Here is a 24859-nt window from a genome sequence, read left to right on the forward strand (position 1 = left end):
ATGATTTTTAAAAGATATTTACAATAGTGTAAAAATATCAAATATCTAGGAATAAATCTAACAACAGATATGCAAAGCCTCTCTATAAAAATCTATAAAACATTATAGGAGGAATCTAAGACACTTAATTATCCTTCAATAAATAAATTGTGGGCTATACCACATTCAGAGATTAGAAGGCTTAATATATTATAAAAATGTCAATTTCCCCACCAGCAAACTGATCTACAAATCTGAAGCAATCCCATTCAAGATCCCTAAAATGATTATTTTAAAATTTTATTTTATTTTAGAGACAGGGTCTCACTCTGTTGCCCAGGCTGGAGTGCAGTGGTATGATCTTGGCTCACTGCAACCTCCACCTCCCAGGGTTAGGTGATCCTCCCACCTCAGCCTCCTGAGTAGTTGGGACCACAGGCACATGTCACCATGCCTGGCTAATTTTTTGCACTTTTTGTAGAGACAGGATTTCACCGTGTTGCCCAGGGTGGTCTCAAACTCCTCGGCTCAAGCAATCTGCCTGCCTTGGCCTCCCAGAGTGCTGGAATTACAGGCGTGAGCCATGGCACCCAGCCTATTTTTTTTTTTTTTGAGCTCTCATGTTTATGTGGAAAATTAGACAACTAAGAATAAAAAGGATAATCTTAAAAAACAAGGTGGAAAGACTTACTCTGCCAGTATCAAGATTTATCATAAGTCTATGGTAATTAAGACAGTGTATTGTTGACAAATAGAACAGAGAATCCCAAAACAAATGTACACATATGTGGACATTTAATCTGGGACAAAGATGGTACTGCAATAGGGGGAAAGAATGACCTTTTCAATAAATGGTACTTAGTCAATTGGATATTCATATTTTAAAAAATAAAATGTGATTTCTATATCACACCATATGTGAAAATCGATTACGTGTGGCTGGTAGACCTAAATGTAAAAGGCAAAACAACATGGGGCAGGAGACTTGAGTAAAGTTGTCTAAGATCCATTCTTCATTGTCCCATGTCAAAATTATCTATGCCCAAGACTTGGAGGACATTGCTTAGAACACTTCACTATAAAATTTATTGTGGTACAGTGTGGGCCTAGGAATGGAAATATTATATAAGATTAAATATAATTCAAAGCTAAACATATTAGATGGAGCAAAGGTACTTATTTTGTATTGATAAAAGATATCCACAAGTATAACCTCATTGTCATGAAACTGCATGTACCAAAGAGCACAGTATCTAAATACATAAAGCAAAAGTTTTACAAATGCAGTGATAAGTGGAGAAGATAAGACCACAGTGAACTGGGAAATTTTTCTTTCTCAGAATAAGATAGACCATGCCAACAATAATGAAGTTATGGAAGATTTGAACATCATAGTAAGCTATATTTAACCACACGATACAAAAATTTGAGCCTTATAAACAGAGAATGCATATTCTCTTTGAAAGTCCATGGACATGTATGAAACTGATCCTATGTTAGGCTGTAATAAAAGACCTTAATTTAAAACAAAAGTAGAAATTACACAGGTCATATTTTCTAACCACAATGCAAAAATTTAGAAATTAAAGACAAGAGGACAAGCACACACAATAATCACACCCAATGAAAATCAAACCACTTCCCTAAAAAATTTCAGATAAAAGACAAAATTAAAATCACAACCACAGATATTCATAAAATAACTACAATGAGAATAAGGATGTTAATATCAATATCACTTGGTAATAGCTTATGGGATAAAGACAAGGCAATACTGAGTGGAAGATGCATGGCTTTAAATGTGAAGTGATGAACAGCCCACCAAAATGGTTGAAGATTATTTTAAACTGAAAACATTCAAACAATCAGCAGCCACAGAAAGAAACATTAAACTTAAGCAGAGCCTCCTGAAAATACGGCTTCCATTGACTCCCTCACCCCCACAAAGGAGTTTACAGTTTGGGAGAAGAATGATGACCCTTTTATCCTGGAAGTTCAAGTTCAGCTGCTATAAATTCCAGATTTTCCAGAAAGCCCTTGGAAAATCTCAAAGGATTTGTTCTTTCACCTTATAAAAAAAGAGATATCAAATATTAATTAGGATAGGGAGTGATGGAAAAACGAACAAATAAAATTAAATAAAATTAGGTATGTTGAAATGCATGAAAAGCATTGTCAAATAAGAAGAGACACAACTTTCCCAAGGTTATATTTTTACATATATTTTACGTAAATGTTATGAATATAAATATTTCAGGAAGTATATGAAGTTCCTAGAAATTTGTCAATGCCCACGCTATGATGTGTGCTGGTATTGCTTTGCCTGACATTAGACAACAATAGCATAGTATTATAGTCATAATTCCACTTTTTATTTTAAAAGTTCTATGCCACAGAAACAACCAAATTTCCTCATCAATTTTGCTATGTTTATAGTGAACTCTCATCAGATCATTAATCACACCATTTAAGTCTTTTCTTATCCTGGATAGTTACTGTTTTATTCTGAAGTTTTTCTAGAAGCTATAAGCTAGAACACTTGTTTTCAACAAAAGGAAAGCCATGGAAAAGGCATATGCCAAGTACTCTAGGGTGCAGGCTTCTGAAGGTATTGCATAAATAACTTTGAGATTACACCATTGAACTGAGTAGGGAATTCCAAAACTCTAGTGGAGAAGCTGAGGGATTCATAAAACTACTAACCTTAGATCAAGCAGAACAAGAATTAATTACACTGGACTAAATGAACTGATGAATAAAAATTATGGCCTTGTTTAAAATTTTATCCTGGATTTAAGGAACCCCTCTCTCTTTTCTTTGTGAGCTATCTATAACTTACAACAATTTTGTACATTATGCTTTTGTAAACAGAAATGAAATATTTTATTTTTCTCCCTGCCTGATCCCTCCAGAATTCCAACTCTTATTGAGTGTCCCCATTTTCATGGCAATATAGTTGTTTGCATAGTTTCAATAAGCATCTGTCCTCCTTGTAACAAGACATAACTGGTTATGACCAAGGATTTGATTGGAATGTCATATTTGTCCCATTTGAGAATGATAGCTTTAAGGAAATGAGGTTGACTTTGTGGAGCCTATGCTTACAAAGCCCTCTTGGAAAAAGCATACTGGTGCCTGCCTTCAGGGTTCCCAGCCTTGGAGGTGAGTTAGTAAGGCTACTTCCTGGCAGGCCCAGGAATCTTACGATATTTGGGAGACCTTGAGAAAAGGAATCCACCCAAATCTATAGGCATTATAGGTGAAATCCAGTAGCAAGTTCTTGGCCTGACTTCCTAGTCCCAGCAGGCTTTTAAGAGTCCAATTTGAGATTCCTAATCTCAGTTCAGCAAAGCAAACTTTAATGTGGTCTGTTACCATTTTTGAAGTATTCATATAAATAATCAAACCAAATTTAATGAGACTGGACTTATTTTACAAACAAAATAATATTAATTTATAATCCTTGATCAAAATCTGGGTGATTAATAGATAAATTCTGTATTTCAATGGAAAACTATAATCTACTCATGTGAGTTATCAGATTCTAATTCTGCCCATTATCTCTGAGCCATTTCTACCTTTTTGTAAACTGGATCCTGCTATCTTACACATGTTGCCAGTAATTCACGTTTCCAGATTTTCTCCCATCCTCCTGACTTGGCATTACTGTAAAATCTGACTGCCCGGAACCTTGAGCCTCTAGGTTGTCTTGTTTTGCCCCTTTCCCTCCAAAGTCTTAAGAAGCCCTGTGAGCTGAAGTTAGATGGCTTGACATGAACTTCAAAATAGTCATCATCACAATAGATCAAGTGTGAGTATGGGCCCCGTGCTTGGAGCTGCTGCTGTGTGGGCCACTCAGGAAGCTCACTATAACACTCATCTTCTATGCTGCGTTCCAGGAAACAGCCATGACCGTGGTTGTGGTGATTTGCTGTCTATGCCATCACCAACAACCTTCAAACTGCAAACTGGGAAATCTGTCAGTTTGCCAATGCCATGCTCACTCTCCTGTCTAGAAAGGCTTCAAATCCAATGTTTAAAAGTCTTTTTGACTGGATGCCCTTTGGTCTCAGAAACTGGGTTGATAGTCGCTCCAGATATTAATCTTGATTTTTATTTTTGTTTCCCCATTCTAATCTATGTTGCTATCTCCTTTTGCAGATCTCTTTCCTTGGAACTTGTAGCCCTGGTCTTCTCTCCATAGCAATCAACCCTGCTCCTTGTTTGTGGATGTTTTTGAGACGTTTCAAATGGGGGAAATGAAGAGCTTAACAACCACCAAACCGGTTTATACATAGTATTATATATTATTTTATATATAATACTTTTTTCTCCTGTTAATCTGTTAGTCAATTTGCAGGCCCCCACTCGCTTGGACCTAAGTTGGTAGAGCAAAAATTTTTCTTCCCAAGAAATGCTTTTATTTCAAAAGAAGGAGGCCGAGGCAAATGGATCACCTGAGGTTAGGAGTTCGAGACCAGCCTGGCCAACATGGCGAAACATCGTCTCTACTAAAAATACAAAAAATTAGCCAGGCATGGTGGTGCATGCCTGTAATCCCAGCTACTAGGGAGGCTGAGACAGGAGAATCACTTGAACCTGGGAGGTGGAGGTTGCAGTGAGCTGAGATTGCGCCATTGCACTCCAGCCTGGGCAACAAGAGTGAGACTCCATCTCAAAAAAAAAAGAATGAATCAGGCAATTAGAATAGGAAGAACAAAACACATTCAAAGAAATCAGGAGAAAGAGGTAACAACATGAAAGCAGATATTAATAAATTCAAAAAGAAACCCATAGACTTGATAGATTAAGAGCTAGCTCTTTGAAAAGACCAAACAGGAAAACCTAATTAAAAGAAAAGACAGAGTAAAAAGCAAAGACGACTTTAAGAAAGAGATATAATCACAGTTACAGGAGAAAATAAATTGTAGGTAAAGCTTTAGACTGAGCACTTGGGAGCTGGGTCCACGTGGTTTGTGAGCATCCTAGTTAGAGGGGGAAGGGAATCTGCCTCGCTGAAGTCTGTTTTGGCTACAAAGTAAGTCAGGAGCCATCTGCCTGAAATGGACCACGCACAGCAATTACCAGAGGCTGACACCAGCTCAAGCATAGAGGGACTGACGTATGGAGCAACCAAGAGCATCATTTACCCAAGGAGACCTCAACAGCCGCAAGTACCTGCGGTGGGATGCTGGGTGGAGCAAAGATGAAACCCCAAGCAAGGAGTAAAACAGGATCAGTTGATTCCAAGTGAAAATCAGGGTAGCGCTAATACAGAGTTCAGGAAGAAAGACATTATTACAGACTTCTGCACAGACTAGGATAAGTGAAAACAATTTTAATTTTTACCTAAAAGAGTCACTTTAGTAAAGTGATCAAAGTGACACACATCATCATCAGTAACAGGGCAGACTAAAAATGTATCACACCAGATAGGATGGACTGACAGCCCAGAGTTCCACATGCATGACATGACTCTCACCATGAATAAACATCAAACAAACAAAAATAAATTACGTTCTACAAAATTATGGGCTAGGTCATGAAAAGCAGGGAAAGACTGAGGAACTGTTCCATATTGAAAGACAATATGACAAGTAACTGCAGTTTGTTACCCTGGACTGGATTCCTTTGCCACAAAGGACATCCTTGGGACAAATGAAGAAATGTAACTGGGGTCTTTGGATTGTGGATTAAATTGTAGTAACATATTCATGTTAATTTCCTGATATCAGTGGATGTTTGAGGTTGTAAAGGAGAATGTCCCTCTTTACAGCAAATACATACAAAAGTATTCCAAGGTGATCCAACTTCATGTTGGCAACTTACGTTGACATGGATTAGGAAGAAAAAATGTATCTGCAACTTTTCTGTAGATTTAATATTGTTTCCACATTTAAAAAAATAGAGAGAGGAAATAAAAGCGTTGCTTTATTGCCACTTCTATGACTCCGGCCCTTTTGTCATTTTAGTTCATTGCCTCCCTGTACTCTTCATAACATGTGTTTTATTAGGTGACTTTACTGATACTGTAATTCATTTTGCATTGATTTTTTTCACCTAAGATTATATCTGAACCATTTCCCCTCACTATTTGTAACCTTCTTCTTAAAGGCTTCTGCATATCTATCTAAGGGATATTCACAAGTTTAGCCATCTCCTTGTGGGAGACTTGGGGTTTTTACATTTGTTTATTTGGATATTTTTTGTTTGTTCATTTTTAGTATTACGATTAAGCTTAGTGAAATTCTTGCATATGGATCTTTTTATAGTATTAGTATTATTTCCTCAAATTTGCTATAGTTGAAGTCAAAGAACATGAACATTTAATGCATTCTGTGATAACCATGACTAAATTGTACTCCAGAATGTTATATCAGTCAACCTTCAGAACATCAGAAAATCTGAGTGCTCATTACAGTGCTTCTTGCCCAGAACTAAGTGTTCTAATTACAACGCATATTTATAATTTAGTAGGCAAAGTGGGGGAGAAAAAGATCTTGGGTTTTAATGTGCATTTCAGTTTTAGGGAAGTTTAATATTTTCCCACATTTATTATGAATAATATTTCTATATAGCTACTTTTGTGATTTGCTTTTCTCTTTATTTTAGAATATTTCATGTAGATTTAAATCAGTGCTCCATAAAAAAGACAGGCTGGGTGTGGTTGCTCATCCCTGCAATTCCGGCACTTTGGGAGGCCAAGGCAGGAAGATTGCTTAAAGCCAGGAGTTCAAGACCAGCCTGGCAACAAAACGAAACCCTGTCTCCACAAAAAATGTAAAAATTAGCAAGGTATGGTGGCACATACCTATAGTCCCAGCTACTCAGGAAGCTGAGGTAGGAGGATCACTTGAGCCCAGGAAGAGTTCAAGGCTGCAGTGAGCCATACTTGCACCACTATACCCCACCCTGGGCAAAAAAATGAGACCCTGTCTCTTAAAAAAAAAATTTTTTTTAAAGTATTTTTCCACAGAGTTGGATACATATATATACACACATATATTATACATATACACCTATATATATCTCCACTACTGTATGCTAATTTTTCATCTTCATATACTAAATTAAGCTTTTCTAGAATAATCTTATTTCCAAAATTGATTCAAAGGAAATAGAAAACCTGAATCTATTAACTATCTTGAGGAGAAATGGAAAAGTTGTCAAAGACACTTCCAAGGTGCCTCTACCAGGTCTTCTACTGAGTGAGTCTATCTGTCTCTGGAGGTCTGACAATACGGAAAGTCCAAGCAAAATGCAGTGGAGAGAAGGCCTCTGACCCAATAGGCAAATAACTGGCTTCATGTTGGGCTTCAGAATTAGTCAGTTTTCCTTTGTTTGTTGCCATGTGCAAAAACTGTGCTTTTCAGTAATTGCTTCCTTAGCCGCTTGGCTCAGATTAAATTTGGTCCATGATACTTTAAGAATCATCAAAAACTCTTTGTAAACAGAACTCACAGTGACCTTGGTGCAATGGGTGTGACCCACTGATGGCCAATTTAATCAAGGGGGAATTCAGAGTATTCACTGCAAGCAATTGATTTTCAAGAGAAAAGTCAGCAGGATCAAACACCCAGTTGGGATGAAAATCCCTTGAATCACCCCTATCACCGTGTTTTCTAGCGACTAACTCCTGACTCCATATAGCGTAATAGCCAAATTACTATAATTATCCTGCAACACAAGTGGCATATCAACATTATTTTAAACATGGATTTTTTTGCATAAGCTTTCATTATTATCTTTCAGCCTTCCATTTGAAAATGGAAAACAACAACAAACTGTGATCTACCCCAACAGGAAAAAGGTCACCAGAGAGAACAAATAAAAGGGTTATTTACATGTGAATGTACTGAGATGTGTTTTACAGTCAAATACACTCTTGAACTTCATTAAATGCCTTCTCCCCTGCTTCATAAATACGGGCAAAAGAGACATCCCCTACTGAGAAAATAATCCCAGCACATAATGATCATAACGAATATAAATAAAGCCACTTTTCTTCCGAAGACCTCCAGGCCCCGTACAAAAATGCGCTTGTATTTCCACCATTGTGAAATGAATCTGACTGTTGGAGAACAAGGCTGTGATATCACAGGTCGCTCCCAGGGCTGAAGAGGAAAGGAGGAATGCAGATCTCAGTCATGTTGCTGTCTGCAAAATAATAGATTCTTAAGTGGTTGCCATCCTTTGTTGCTGTGGCTGTTTTTGAAGACATTAGAAAAGGCTTAGAAATCAGCTTTGGAATTAAGATGGAGAATTGACAACAGGTTTTATGAAATAACCAAAAGGCTCACCAAGATGGCTTTGGGGCCATGTCCCTGACAACAAGTTCTGGGCTTCAGGTCTGGATTATAGTCTTCCTGGTATCCTACCAGTCCAGGGGCTCTGCCCTGAGAGCCCTGAAAGAGTCTAAACTCTCAACCTTGGAGATGCCTGCGTATAGGTCTGGTAGGATTTATTTGTTTTATCAACATCTCTTGCAAAGCTTTAGAATTAACAAAGTAGATTCTAGAAAATCAAATGTATATATATATATATATATAGGCAAGAGTAGCTAATGCTTTCAAAGATGTTGCCTTCATATACTAAAGACATTCAGTGGCTTAAAAAAATAAAATTCATCACACCTGTAATCCCAGCACTTTGGGAGGCTGGGGCGGGCAGATCATGAGGTCAGGAGATCGAGACCATCCTGGCTAACACAGTGAAACCCCGTCTCTACTAAAAAAAAATTTCAAAAAAATTAGCCGGGCATGGTGGTGGGCGCCTGTAGTCCCAGCTACTCGGGCGGCTGAGGCAGGAGAATGGCGTGAACCCGGGAGGTGGAGCTTGCAGTGAGCTGAAATTGCGCCACTGCACTACAGCCTGGGCGACAGAGCGAGACGCCGTCTCAAAACGATAAAAATAAATAAATACATAATTCAAATTTTAACAAGTATAAGTTAGTATATTAGGGCTTTGTATGAACATTAAGTAAAGCCGACTTTGCTGCCACTGTCTGCATTACTGTCAGAGCCTTGACTACAGGCATCAAAGAACCACACCACAGGATCCAGGGGAAGGAAAGAAAAGGGGAGGAGGGAGAACTGAGATGCTCAAAACCCAGATCACAATGAGAAAATGGCAAATTTGGTGGCAATTGCCACCAAGTGAGTAATATTGCTGTGTGGCCACTGAGTGAGAGCTATAATGGGCCCCAGAACTCACCCTAGCCTCCTGGGAAGTGGAGGTGACCAGGGCACGGTAGGCTGCAAGAGCAGAGCTCCTCTCCTAGGGGGATCTGAAACCCACGCCAGGAGCAATGAGAAGCTCATTTGGTGGGACACAGGGACTTTCCTCGGGCACAGAGGGTTGGGTGGGTGCGGCTTACATCCAGCCAGGGGAAGAACATGGGCTTATGAGAGGATGTAGACATCCAAACATTCCCCACCCTGAACACATACCACCCTCCTATTAGGGACCAGAGGAAGGCAGTACGATACCATAGAGCCTCTCCTGGGCTGTAGTGTGCCTCTTCCCACCCCCAAAACTCGTACACTGAAGTCTTAACCCCTAGTACCTCAGAATGGGACTGTATTTGCAGACAGAGTCTTTAAAGAGGTAACTGAGTTAAAGTTAAAGTTACAGGTGAGCCCTAATGCATTGTGACTGGTGTCCTTATAAAAAGAAAAACCAAAAACACTGATGGGTACAGAGGGAAGACCCCGTGAAGACACGGGGAGAAGACAGCCATCTACAAGTCAAGGAGGGAGGCCTCAGAAGAAACTGACCCCTCCAATGTCTTGACTTCTGGCCTCACAAATGTGAGAAAATCAATTTCTGTTTTTTTAAGCCACCCAGTCTGTGGCAGTTTGTTATGACAGCCCTGGCAGACTAAGTCCTGGTGGGTCACTGGTTAACTACAGAATGAACTGACTGTTAAAAACAAGGTTCCGAGATCTGTAATGTAAAGATGGCAGCAGAAATCCTGACACACTCTGTAGATACATGCTCCAGTCCTATTTGGAATCCGTGTTAAAAGAAGAATAAAGTAAAATAGAAGGGAATCCAGGAACATAAAATGGAACCTTAGGAAGAGAGGCGAAAACACCTGGGATGATTTAATACACAATCAGTAAGACTTAATGTAGCCATTGTTTTTTAGCTCTGACACAGGGAGAGTGGGTCCAGGTGTTTCCTAACCCAAGAGATAAGGGAATCTGAGGTAAGAAGCAAATGTGAGTTCAATAAAACAAGACATAAAATTGAAACAAGACATATAAAGACATTTCCTGACAGTAGGAGTAATTTAAAAAAAAAAAGTTGAAGGCAATATTGCGATGTTTTACATGGAGACATTACAAAAATTCTATTTTGAAGGGCCTTTTATATGTATAGTGAGCCACAGTTTTCCTGGATGACTTGGTGACAAGGGGCTACACTAGTTATTTTTTTGAATGCCCACAACTCTATTATGTAAAGTGAAATCTCTCCCTGCCAAGGAGCATATCAAGTTCTGCAGAGACTTTGTAAGGTGGGCCCTGGGTATATAATGAGATTTACAAATAGGAACCTTGCAGGAGTCTTTTAAAACAGAGATCCATGCTGCCCAGATCTCAACGGCCTACATGAGGGACAAAAGTTTTGTTTTTTGCTTGTTTTTATTTTTTTATTTTAACTATTAAATGTGGCAATGCCAGTACAGCTGTGGAAATGCAGGCTGTGCCCTATTTTGCCTTATGCATCATCAAGAAAATTGCCAGCTCAAGCTTGATTCCAAAATATTTACTGGGTGATGCAGCTAACAAAAGACACAGCTTGATTTGCAAATGCCAGGCAGGGCCAGTGCTGTGGCCAACTGGAAAAAAATATTGTTTTGAACCATTTTATTGTCACTGAAGGAAAATATTCATAAAGCGCCAGGCATATGGAACATCTCGATGTGTATTCAATAAGTTTTTTTTTAGCATTTAAGGGGATCTTAAATCTCATTCAGTATAATCTTCCACACAAGCAGAAAGCCCTTTGTAAGTGCGTATGACTGTTTCTTTATGAATTCTTCCAATATTCTGGGAACTTGCTACTTCCACACTAGGTCCTCCATTAAATTAAAAAAATACACTTCTACTAGTTTTTCCTTATGCTTGGACAAAATTTGCATCCTTAGAACTTATTCCCATTGGTTCCAGTTTACTCCCAATGTTTAGTACATAAAAACCAAAGTTTACAAGTGTGTAATAGATTATATATGCAAAATGGGCAGCTACGAGAACATACACAAATTATTCAGGTAAAACACAAATTGATTGCACAGTTAAACATTTTAGATTCAGGGAAACTTTTTTTTTTTCAAGGTAGAACCTAGCATTTTATTTAGATCTTCATTAAACTGTTGGAATTGAGAACAGACATACTTAATAAACCTCCAAAAACAGATCCTGAAAGGCGCTTTCTGCTCAGGACAAGCAGTCATGGAATAAGCACATAAACAAGCTGGCTTCTCTGCACCACACCAGCCAAGGCAGCTTTCTCCATGGTCAGCCACACCAACTCTGCCCTCCTTTCTGTTAACACCAGCCAGACCTCCAGGGAAACTTTTGATAAGGCTGGGATGATGAAGGACAGTAAGCTAATTACCATGTGTATTAGGAGCTAGAGAAAGGAGGGCCTCTGGATTCATTTAAGAATGTTGAGTCTTGACATTATTCTGCTTGAAAGGGTTGAGGTTGGTGTGAAATTGCAAGTTTTCACAGCTGGTAGGGAAAGATCAGATCTTGAGAGAAGAGCTTGAGAATAAGCAGTTTATTTTGGAGGTGGTTCCAGGATGCACCAGTAGGAGAGTGAGGAAAGAGACAGGGAAGGAAAGACAACTAATAAAATGTGTGTTGTCCATGGACGCATAAAGAGGAAAAACACACACTGGGGCCTTTTGAGGGTGGAGGGTGGGAGGAGGGAGAGGATCAGGAAAAATAACTAATGGGTACTACGCTTAATACCTGGGTGATGCCATAATCTGTACAACAAACCCACATGACACAAGTTTACCTATGTAACAAACCTTCGCATGTACCCCTGAACTTAAAAGTTAAAAAACAACAACACATGTGTGATCACCCAGATTACTATTATGGACAACTGAAACTTAATCCCTTAGGAGAACTCTGGGAAACCAGCCAATACTCACGTCTCTGAGTGCTCCCACCTGAGGAGTGAGGGAGCTGGGGTATTTACACTCTCACCCAAGTCAGTTGTGTATAAATAAATGCTTTCACAGCTGGTAGGAAAAGGCCTAACTAGTAGTGTCTTGGTCTCATTTGCCTCAGAGGCAAACCTTGAGTTAAAGATTCAGTTACAACCATTTATTTGGGAGTTGATGGAGAAAGCACCAGCAGGGAAGCTGGGATGTGACATAGGGAAACAGAGTCTATTCCTTGAGTGATAATTTCCTGACACTTCCAGCCTGACCCCTGCATAGGTCAGAGTGGCCTTTCACAGTTTTAAAAAAGCCTGCAGACACAGAGGTGAAGATTATAGCAGACAGGAGTTGTTTGGAGCACACACATACAAAATAAAAGTCGGAGGGATATGGGCAGGTCACTGATCACTCACTGAAGTGATCATTCATTAAATAACTTATTAAAGTGAAAAAACTGGCCAGGCATGGTGGCTCATGCCTGTAATCCCAGCACTTTGGGAAGCTGAGGTGGGCGGATCACCTGAGGCCCAGAGTTCAAGACCAGCCTGGCCAACAGGATGAAACTCTGTCTTTACTAAAAATACAAAAAAATTAGCTGGGTGTGGTGGCACACACATGTAATCTCAGCTACTGGGGAGGCTGAGGCAGAAGAATCGCTTGAACCCGGGAGGCAGAGGTTGCAATGAGCTGAGATTGCACCACTGTACTCCAACCTGGGTGACAGAGGGAGACTTCATCTCAAAAAAAATAATAATAAAAATAAAAAATAAAAATAAAGTGAAAAAACTGATCATGTATCTTGTGTAGCAGACCCGTCATTGGAGTTTTCTGTCAAAACCATCCAAGATAAAAAGTTACCTTGCCAAGACTATCATCTTGCACAAAAGCAGAGAGAGGCTGGGTCTGCCTTCTGGGTCAGCCACTGATGAGCTTTAAAAGCTTGAATGAGCTTGAGCAGGTATAAAATGGAGAGAACCTCACCTTCCCTAGCTCTCCTACACCAAGTTATAGGATAAAATGAGATAATATATATAAAAATCCTTTGAAATGGAAAAAAGCACTAAACAAAATACAAGATATGAGACACAGTGATGTGTGCTCATTTGAAACAAGAATTTTAGTTCATATTTTAGAGAAATTATATTTCCTTTAACTTGAGACTTTCATCAGGAAAGGAAAGTAACAGATCACAGTACATTTAGAATTTTCTCTGGAGCCTCATTCTTTGTTGTTGTTGATAGGAAGATGGCAGCAAAATGTGCTGATGACTCTGTTCTTAGATATAATGAGCTGTTGATGATTTGTGACTCAATCCCTGGAAGTCATCTGGAAGTCTACAATGCCAGCTCCCTGGTGAAAATTTCATAAAGAATCATCTTTGTGTCAATACACATAAAGCTGACTTTCAAAAATAAACAAGGCGCAGAAGATAAGTTTTCCTATTTTTTTTACTTACCATCTGTCCTAGATCGACTTATTTTAGGTAAAAATATTGAAGGAGGTAGACAGAAGTAGGACTTCTTTTAGTGCCCATATCTCTGTGGGCTCTTGCTAGAGATTTACTAGCTTATGTGTGTTTTTAAGTCCAGGGTTCAGTTTAAATTTTGAATTTCATTGCCCCATAAAGTTTCTAAGGAATCTTCCATTCATTCTATGTAGGGAACAGTAGCCTCAGAGCCACTCAGGAACACACTGGAAGGAACTACATCTTTTCAACTTGTTCTTCATTACAACAGCCACAGGGGAAAAAATATTTTCAAATGTTCAGGACTTACTTTGTGTTTGGTGCTGAGCTAACCACAACACATAGATTCTAACATTTAATCGTCCCCTCAATTCTTTGGGTTAGATACTATTTTTATCTCCATTTTATATATGAGAATATTCAGCCATAAAAAGGCTATTTAGGGCCAAGTGCAGTGGCTCACACCTGTAATCCCAGCACTTTGGGAGGCTGAGGCAGGTAAATCACCTGAGGTCAGGAGTTCAAGACCAGCCTGGCCAACATGGCGAAACCCTGTCTCTACTAAAAATACAAAAATTAGCTGGGTGTGGTGGCAGTCACCTGTAATCCCAGCTACTCTGGAGGCTGAGACAGGAGAATCACTTGAACCCCGGGAGGCAGAGGTTGCACTGAGCCAAGATCACACCATTGCACTCCAGCCTGGGTGACAAGAGTTAAATTCCATCTCAAAAAAAAAGGCCATTTAGTGCTGCTTTCGAAGAAGAATTTAAGCATTGGAAAATAACAATGACAACTTATGGTTCCAGACTATCTTACACTGATAAGTTCCTTCAGAACTCTCCCATGGTAGAGTTCTCTGGGAAGCATGGCAAGCAAGGCTTCACTATTAAACAATAAGGACCCCTAATCTCTTTTGGGAAGGGTGTTGTTATCATCAGCACAAAAGGGAAACTCCTCTATCTGTGGCTTTGCAAGTTCTCTGTGATAAGTGTGTATGTTCAGATGAGGTCTAGACACTGTGCACTGGGTTTATGCATTCAGGGGATAAGCTTAGCCAAGTCGCTGCCTTCTGTTGTCTAGATTGACAAGTCCTTTGCCACCAGCCAAGTGCTCCTTTCCCCATTTCTGAACAATCTTGGTATAATCTTTCAGACAGGAGAAAGCATAGCAATTTGAAATACCCCAATTTTACCCCAGGAAGATCCAAGCTGGTGGAAGGCCAACACAAAGAAAAAATAATTGCTAACGGCGATGATCAACATTTATTGAGTGTTGACTGTGCAAAGCACTCTACATGGCTTATCTCAGTGAAACTTCACAACCCCCCGTGTGGGAGGTATTACTATTATGCTCATTTTACAAATGAAGAAATCCAGCTTTGGAGAACTGAATTGACGTACCCATGGTAACTTGCCTGCCTGCATCTGTCTTCTGTAAGAACCCAAATATGTAACCGCAAAGATACCCATGGATACAGTAAAACCTCACTAAATTAAAACGTCGAAGTTTGAGATTACCTAATTGAACATGGTGAAAATCTTGATACAGACAATATTTTAAAATTGATATTATTTCATATAGCTAGAAGTAACTTAAGCAAGTTAAAAATGACTACTTGCAACAGACCTATACTACATAATGATTTGTCAAAGACAAAAACACAGAAGCACTGAAAGTTGGGATTAAAACTTAAAAGATATAAAATTTCCTGAGTTCTTGATTTGAAAAACTCACTTGTTATATTTGACCGTGTGTGTGTGTGTGTGTGTGTGTGTGTGTGTGTGTGTATGAAACCTGAAACACCAGTAATTACATGTACTCTAGCAATGAACATTCAAGAAGTGACCATCCTGAATGTGGGAGCCCTAAAGCCCCAAGTCCACTATGTCTAACTCCACCCCTGCACTGTGACTATCTGTGCTTGTAGATATTTGCACAAGGATGTGACCAACCATGGGAACTACTCCTTAAGGGGAACTGGGGAAGGAAATATAAAGTACCCTATCTAGTTCCATCACTTAGCAAAGAGTGCAATGTGTATAAAGCATAGATTTAATTTCCCAGTGTGTCCCTATGATAGCCACTGTACCTTGACTTCTTCGGACACTTAGCTCTTGTGGTGATTCCAGAACATCATCAGGATGTGGGAAACAGAGTCCGTGGAAAGGGCCCAAGTCAAAGCACTCATGCAGCAGTTGCATGTTCACTCTTGAGCACACACTCATGAACCCAACAGCTGTGCCTTCCACCTGAAATATCCAAAACACCTCATTATTCTTTTTTTTTTTTTTGAGACAAAGTCTCACTCTGTCGCCCAGGCTGGAGTGCAGTGGTGTATCTTGGCTCACCACAACCTCCGCCTCCTTGGTTCAAGCAATTCTCCTCCCCCAGCCTCCCGCAGAGCTGGGACTGCAGGCGCCCGCCACCACACCCAGCTAATTTTTGCATTTTTAGTAAAGATGGGGTTTCACCATATTGGCCAGGCTGGACTTGAACTCCTGACCTCAAGTGATCCACCCACCTCGGCCTCCCAAAGTGCTGGGATTACAGGCATGAGCCACTGCACCCAGCCCAAAACACTTCATTACTTTATCAGAGGTCAAATGATTCTCATCAGGAAACCTCCAGAGCCCTCAGAATGTGGTTGGCTGGTGGTTTGGCAGGCACCTTGAGATTTAAGGGAGGAATAAGTGCCTTCCTTCAGTACATAAAACATGCTCAAAAAGTGTCCCAATAAGTGACCACTGGGGACACAACTAGTGGTGCATAAGTAACAGGGAAATTGCCAGAGTTCTTGACCCTTCAACCACTGGGACACTTGCCCTCTGCTCAGACCATGCTCCTGCCTGCTCCATATCCTCTGCCATTCAGTGTCTTGTGTTTGTACCCCACCATAAGCCTGGCGCTCCTGTCTACTTTCTTCCCCTCTGCCATGCACACTTCTCAGGAATACAGGTCATTGTTCCAGTGCCCATCTGATCAGCCCCCAGTACAGAGAAAGTTCACGGTCCCTAGCTTCTTATCAGGTAAAAACTCTTCAATTTGTCTTGAAGTCACTTATTTATTAACTGGATAGTCTGAAGGGGAGGAGATATGAGGGAAGGAAGTTTGGTGGAAAATATTCGAGTGAAGTAAACTTGAGTCAGGCTGGGCTGGTTCACCAGGTGGGTCTGATCTGCAAACGTCTAACTTCCCATCACCCTGAAATGCCTGGTTCTGAAGCTCTTGCAGTCGTCCCCGTGATTTTCGGTCTTTGATGAGTAATACATAAGCAAGAAGATGAGTAACTAGCTGATCTGAACCCTGGTTGGGTACCTGGTACCTGATTGGTACCAAAACATTAGAAATTAACAACAGACTTTAATTCTATCATATTCCACACTGAGAGATGGCTGTGACTGAAACTCCTTATTATATCCCTTAAGTAATTCTGTATTTCATTGTTTTCTGCAAGGAACGTATTGAAAATTTAAAAAGAGAGAGAAAATACATAGTCCTTTAAATTTCACATAAAATAATTATTAAGTAGATTTTAAGCAAATTCTAGTTGACTGATTAGACTCTGATAGCTCTTATTGGAAACCTGCATTTACTGGGTGCTCTCTCCCAAGTGTTCAGACTTTTAGATAACCATCGCATTCAGAAAGTAGCAGACCTCAATAATCACAGGCATTATCTATTCCCAAGAACGCAGCATCTTTCCATAAATGCCCAGTCAGAGAAAATGGTTAATGCTTTAACCTCCTAAAACAGAGAATCAGGTTACAATAATACTCAGTTTTATAAATGACACCAAAAAAAAAATAGGTATAAAACTATTTGTTCTCAAATATGTCTCCCAGTTAAAAATCATTTGTTCTCAAACGTGTTTGCAAAATAAAAGTGAGACTTCGTCTATTTTCTCAATACTGAAATACAAGGGGAATTTTTAAAAATTAATTTTTTCATGTATATTCCTTTCTTTACAGGGCCCCTAAAATGATACTTGCTGAAAAAGCCTGGATTTACACAGCTGTTTTATAAAGCCATTGACACTTTAATAAAAGTCCAAAATAAACATTTTAATTTTTTTCCCAAATAACAAGTGATTGTTTGTCTTGTTTGCACTCGTGAACAAAGGCTGCATAGCCGCAGTTGTCTGGCTTCTCTGTAATTTCAGGCCCAAGACTCAGCAGACGCTGATTAACCAATCCATCTACCATATGTGCAGAAAGAGACGGCCAGCCTCACTCTCGGCAGGGAAAATTGGCATCCATCTTGGTTCACATGGAGATGTCCTTCTAATCTACAGCCGCGCTGGCGCAACAAAACTTCGATGGCCTGAAATACCTTTTGCTGGCTTCACAGCGAGCTGCATGTGCATGATAAGAATGTATTATTTATAAGACCGCTGTTAGTAATGAGCTATTACACTAATGGCTCATTGTGTTTGGAATTTGATTTCAAATGACATGGATCACACATTCTGATGAAAATGAGAAAAACATGTTTTGCCATTAGGAACAAAGATTTAACGTTCTCCAATTCTACAACCTGTTATATTCCCATCATTCATCCAGGGTTGTAACAATTTACAAAAGTTCACAATTACAGACTACAACACAGCAAGGACATATTGTGGAAGTGTCTGCTTTTTCCTTTGAGTTTCTTTCAAATAACTGACTTGGGAAACACTGTTCTTAAATATGAATTTGCAGGAGTATCCAAATGCATTCTTGTGTATGCACTGAAAAAATAAATGGATTTAATGGACTTTTTAACTTGTACAACAGAAAGGCATTGATTGCTGGCTGTTATCTATCTTCCTGGTGACAGAAGTACTTTTCACCACAAGTGTCTTCAATTATCTTATACTGGAGAACAAAACTGAAGGTTTTGTTGTTCTTGCTTGTCCTGTAAATATCTACATCATGACACATAAGGTTTAGATTGCTAGAAAACTATGTGTACTGCGGCCTTGTCTTCCCAAACAGGTCCATTTATAGAAATGTGTGTATTTTCTCATTTATGCTTCCATCCAAAAAGCCCTATAGCCACCCATCCCTTTTGGGTGACAATATTCCACCGTGAGGGTTTTGCCCTCATTGTGACCACTGCTGGCTCTCATCCTCTCCCCCTGATGCCAAGCGCATGGCTGACCTGGCAGGCTCTCCCTGCCTGCAGGTCAGTATTGCCTACTCGGACCACTGCTGCCCACACCCTGGATGATGCCAAAGCAGACGCTCTGCCCATCTGTCACTAGGAGCCGCCGTTGGCCTCCAACTACCCTTCCCTAAAACCTCAGCTTGGAGTAAACACCAGATGTCAAGGTAAGCCAGGGTACAGTTATGACAAGGAACTTGTATGAAGTGATGGCCCCAAACTCCTCTAAACTAGCTATCAAGCCAAAGAAAGTCCTTGTAACTAAAAATCCTTTCAGTAGTAAGGGTTTCCCACAGGGCACAGCCTTGCCCTCAGGCATGCTGCATGCATGGCCTGGAACTGCCGTGGCTGTTCAGAAAGAGACAAACTTGATGGACTTCTGTTTCCTCTGGTTGACAGTGGTTGCCTTAAAGTAACATGTGTCTATAAATACCTAATCAGCATTCGGGGGGGAAAAGCCCAGATCTGTAGCATTTGCCGATTTCTGAGGCGTAAGCACTGTCATCATGGCCAGTGTCAAGTGAACAGTGTGATCCCACTAAACATGTAATTGGGAGGGAATGCACAGTAGCTAGCCATTATTTCTTATATCTACTGTATAGAGACCACAGGCATTTAAAAAAAAAACCCTCAAGAACATGGAGAATAGCAAAAAAAATTGAAGGTGATGAATTTCGAGTATTTATTAACTTTGTTTTAATATAATTTATTATACTGTATGTTTCTATAATTTAATTTTTAATAATAGCTGTGTTTAACAAGCAGTTTGCAGAGTTCCTGAGGATTTATCAGCCCTTGACAGCCAGAGCAAGCTGGCTCCAGCACACCATCGCCTAAAAGGCCCCTAGGGAGGCAGGAAAAAGGGTAGCAACAGCATTGATCTTGAACCCCAAAAGGCTTCAGACATCAGACATGGCTCACTTCAGATTAGAGGTCCCCTCCCAGATCCCGGCTCACAGTCTTGTTTCTGCCCTTCCATTTTAAGATCGAGGTCTGTGGTCTCCCCTCCACAGAACACAAAGCCTCTGATGCTTGAGGCAGCACGGCCTCTGGAAGGAAATGGGGCTGGATGCCCTCTGCCTCTTTCCAGACACCAAAGGATCCTTGCAGGGTTGGAACCGCAGTTTTCAGCCTACGGCTTTGCTCTGATGTTTACACACACTGAAAGTGTGAAACATACGGCAAGAGAGAGAAAGAACGTGGGGGAAGAGGTCACTGCAGCTTCTCTACAAAACACTGACTCAAGTGTTTCAGAGTAAAACTAGTACCTTGAAACCAAATAATTAAAAGCCTTCCAAAAACAAAGACCCTGATTAAACCTGATAAGTAAAGTTTGGTCATGAAAATCCTTTTTGGGGTCTGTATGAATCATTTCACTTCTCAGGAGTTTCTGTCTAGTTGTGTAAAGACAAGCTTTCCAAATGGCGCTGCTGGGCCCAAATGCTTCCAACCCTCCCTTCTATGGTTAGCCTGGTAGCCTGGGGCTAATGGCTAACCGAGAATACGTGAAAGTGGGTCTTTGAGAAACCATGCCAAAACCTAAATATAAGAAAATAAAATAAACGTTTAAAAAATAAAATAAAAATAAATAAAAATCCTTTCAATGTAGTACTTGAGAATCTAATTTCCAGGGCCAACTGTCACCTTCAGAAACTAATACCCACATCTCTATAAAGTCATGTCATTCTCACCAGGTATGTTTTACCCTCATGTAGATGAGTGTTTCACCACCTGGACTGCACCTTGGAATCATCTGGGGAGATCTTTAAAAATCCAGATTGAGGCCAGGCATGGTGGCTCATGCCTGTAACCCCAGCACTTTGGGAGGCCAAGGCAGGAGGACTGCAGTTTAAGACAAGCCTAGGCAACATAGTGAGACCCTGTGTCTAAAATTAAAAATAAATATATGGATTGTGTCTCACCCCCAAAAGATTGATTTAATTGGCCTGAGTGTACCCCTGCAACAGGATTTTTTAAAATGGATATAATTGATATAATTCACCTACCATAAAAACAACCCTTTAAGAAGTACACAGTTCAGGCCTGGTGCAGTGGCTCACACCTGTAATTCCAACACTTTGGGAGGCCGAGGTGGGCAGATCACTTGAGGCCAAGAGTTTGAGACCAGCCTGGTCAACATGGCAAAACCCCATCTCTACTAAAAATACAAAAATTAGCCTGGTGTGGTGGCACATGCATGTAATCCCAGCTACTTGGGAGGCTGAGGCAGGAGAATTGCTTGAACCCAGGAGGTGGAGGTTGCAGTCAGCCAAGATCGCACCACTGCACTCCAGCCTGGGCAACAGAGCAAGACTCTGTCTCAAAAAAAAAAAAAAAAGAAAGAAATACACAATTCAATGGTTTTTAATATATTCACAAAATTGTACACCCATCACCACTATCTAATCCCAGAACATTTTCATCCCCCCACCAATCAACGACTATGCCCAATACTAGTCACTTCTCCTTCCCCTTTCCCTCCAGTCATTAATCTACATTCTGTCTCTACAGAAGTGTCTATTCTAGGCTTTCATCTAAATGCCATCATACAATACGTGGTCTTTATGACTGACTTCTTTTCCTTAGCATCATGTTTTCAAGGTTCATACATGCTGTAGCATGTATCGGTGCTTCGTTCTCTTTTATTTCCTAGTACTATTCCCTTGTATGGATATACCACATCTTGTTTATCTGTTCATCAGTAGATAGACATTTGGGCTATCTCCACTTTTTGGCTATTATGAATAATGCTGCTATGAACATTTGTGTACAAGTCTGTGTGGACACGTGTTTTTAATTCTGTGTATGGAATTGCTGGGTCAAATGTTTAACTTTTGGAGAAAATGCCAGACTTTTTCCAAAATGGCCACAGCATTTTCTATTCCTACCAGCAGTGGATGAGGCTTCCAACTTCTCCACATCCTTGCCAACATCTGCTATTGTCCTGCTTTTTTATTATAACCCTCCTAGCGGAGGTAAAGTGGTATCTTAGTGTGGTTTTGATTTGCCTTTCCTTAATGACTAATGATGTTGAATGTCTTTTCATGTACTTATTGGCCAATTGTATCTTTTATTTATTCATTTTTTTTAAAGTATCTATTCAAATCATTTGCCCACATTTTATGTGGATTATTTTTCTATTGTTGTGAGAGTTCTTTGTATATATTCTGGATCCAAGTCATTGGCATGGTATGGATAGTTAAAAGCCTCCCAGGTGATCTGCATATGTGCCAAGTTTGAGAACCACTGATGTAGAACAAAGCCTCAAACTGCTCATGTCATCCAAATAAGAGAACTTTTCATTTCAAGTTTCAAGAAAAGTAACATTCTTTAAACAGCTCTTACAGTTTTAACAAATAATGAGAAATGAGTAGACGAAGAATCATGAATTAGAGGGTGTGGGCTGTCTTTTGGGCCCAATAGGCTGGGCCTTCTGATTTGTTTAGAAAAGCTAGAAATTCCAATTGTTATATAGAGTTTCATAATTTTTACATTAGCTGCTAATTCAAAAATATTTAATCACATATAACTTGAATCAAATCATGAGAAAACATTGTACAAATCCAAATTGAGACGTTCTACAAAATAACTGACCTGTACTATTCAAAACTGTAATTGTCATGGAAGATAAAGACTGATGGGAGAATTGTTCCAGATTTAAAAAGGCTGAAGAAACAGAGCACCTGAATGCAATGAATGGCCTGGAATTACCTCTGCCATAAAGGACATTCCTGGGACTGTCAGAAAAATCTGAATAAAGTCTGTAGATTAGATAAAAGAATTGCAGGAACTAGACGAGCGCGGTGGCTCACGTCTGTAATCCCAGCACTTTGGGAGGCCAAGGCGGGTGGATCACCTGAGGTCAGGAGTTCACCTTAGGTCAGCCTGGCCAACATGGTGAAACTCCGTCTCTACTAAAAATACAAAAGTTAGCTGGGCGTGGTGGCGCACACCTGTAATCCCAGCTACTCCGGAGGCTGAGGCAGCAGAATTGCTTGAACCAAGAGGCAGAGGTTGCAGTGAGCCGAGATCACGACAGTGCACTCCAGTCTGGGTGACAGAGCAAGGCTCCATCACAAATAATAATAATAATAATAATTACAGGAATAATTACTTGGCTTTGATCATTGTATTGCAGTTATCTAAGAGAGTGTCCTTGTTTTTAGGAAATATACATTGAAATACTTACAGGTAAAGGGGCATTATGCATGCAACTTACTCTCAGATGGTTCAGAATATATATGAGAGAGAAAGAAAGCCAGCAAGAGAGAAAAAGAGAGAGAGAGGGGGGAATTAGAAAGGATGAACAAGAGAATGATAAAACAAATGGGGTTGGATGTTAACATTTGGGGAATCTGGGTAGTTATAAACTTTAAGCGTGAAACTGTGTCAAAACAAAAAGTTAAAAAAAATACCTTTCCAACTCAAACAAAATCCATCTGCCAGCAGAACGCTGGTTTGTGACTTCTGAAGCCTGAGATTTGGGGATCCTCAGAAATCCCCCTATGCACCCCTGGGGGGTCTTTTCCATTCCCTCTCACTCTTGGGACAAGGCAAGAATCTACAGCACCCTGGGCATCTGGAAGGGCCTCGCAAAAGACGGCCTAAAGCCAGTAACCCAGGGGAGGAAGCTGGCCTGGTGCCCCACCTGGAAGGGCAGTGGGAGGGCCGGGGTGGCCAGGAAGACAATGGCAGCTCCAGGGGTGCCCAGCAACACAAGAGCAACACCACTCACATCCCTCCTCCCTCTCACTAAGTGTATCCCCACATGGATCAGTCACTGACCTCACACGCAACAGCATGATTCTCTTCATCTTGGGCCTCTATTAGCTCAGCCAGGAAGTATTCACCGTAAGTTTCCTTCAGAATTGTGTCATAGCGCATAAATATTGGCATGAGAGCGTCATGGTCTTCTACCCTGTTTAATAGAAAGGCTGAAGTTCAGTGTTCGTTCACTCATTTTTTTCCTTCAACAGGGCACCAACTATGTGCCAGACCCTGTTCTAAGTGCTAGGGCTACAGCAACACTCATGGTATCAACTTTCCTTCTTTTTTCTTTTTTGTTTTTTTTGTTTGTTTGTTTGTTTGTTTTGAGAGGGAGTCTCACTCTGTTGCCAGGCTGGAGTGCAGTGGCGCAATCTCGGCTCACTGCAACCTCCACCTCCCAGGTTCAAGCGATTCTCCTGCCTCAGCCTCCCGAGTAGCTGGGACTACAGGCGTGCACCACCACATCCAGCTAATTTTTGTATTTTTAGTAGAGATAGGGTTTCACCATGTTGGCCAGGATGGTTTCTATCTCTCGACCTCGTGATCTGCCCGCCTCGGCCTCCCAGAGTGCTGGGATTACAAGCATGAGCTGCCAAGCCCGGCCTGAATTTTCCTTCTAATAAGAGAAACAGACAATAAAGATGTAACCAATTCAGACAACTCTAAACATTTCAAATAATGATACATGCTTTGGGATAGAGAGAGGGTGAAGTGGTCAGGGAGGACCTCTGTGAGGAGGGTCATCTGAGCTGAGAGCTGAATGAAGAGAAAGGGAGGAAGCTATGTCGAAACCTAGATTGCAGGCAGAGGGAACACAGTTGGCATGTGTGGGTGTGGGATGCAGGGAAGCACTTGTCATGGGCCAAAGGACAAGAGACTAGGGGCAGCACTTCCCAAGGATGTTCTAAGAAACACCACTATGATATTGTCCAGAGCATCCTCCCAGCCCAAAGAATTCCAATGCCTAAAAACAACAACCACTATAAGTTCCTTCCTGTTTCACAGTTATATATTAAAGACTCTGAGAAGCACTACAGTAAAGAATATTTAACCTTGTTTATGCATTTTTCAAACACTGGCCCATGGCATCCTTTATTCCTGAGATGCCTCTGCACTTGCCATGGAGGGGAAGGCTGGTGAAGTGACGGAGCACTGCTCACCCTCCTGGGGACATCCACTTCGCTTCCATTCTCAGGACCCTCTACAGAGACCTTGACAACTAGTCTGGGACAGGGGGCAGCGGCGGGTGGGAACAAAAACCATATTTACTGCAGTTTGGGGAGGCTAGCTCCTGCGTTCCATCTTGCTGCAGGATTTAACACTCC

The 24859-nt window shown here is 40.6% G+C and overlaps 1 protein-coding gene across 1 annotated transcript in view; it reads right to left on the reverse strand.

Annotated features, from left to right (window-relative positions):
- The window catches only part of CFAP61 (cilia and flagella associated protein 61), a 319261-nt gene that overhangs the window by 256757 nt on the left and 37645 nt on the right, over positions 1 to 24859 (reverse strand). Inside the window, exons 7-8 of the mRNA XM_030826708.1 lie at positions 23553 to 23685; positions 15715 to 15874 (exon numbers count right to left, since the gene is read on the reverse strand). Coding sequence (XP_030682568.1) covers positions 15715 to 15874; positions 23553 to 23685 — 293 coding nt within the window. The remainder of the gene's footprint in view (positions 1 to 15714; positions 15875 to 23552; positions 23686 to 24859) is intronic.

Source organism: Nomascus leucogenys, chromosome 13 (assembly GCF_006542625.1).
Source record: "Nomascus leucogenys isolate Asia chromosome 13, Asia_NLE_v1, whole genome shotgun sequence".
In the NCBI taxonomy this organism is placed as follows: Eukaryota; Metazoa; Chordata; class Mammalia; order Primates; family Hylobatidae; genus Nomascus; species Nomascus leucogenys.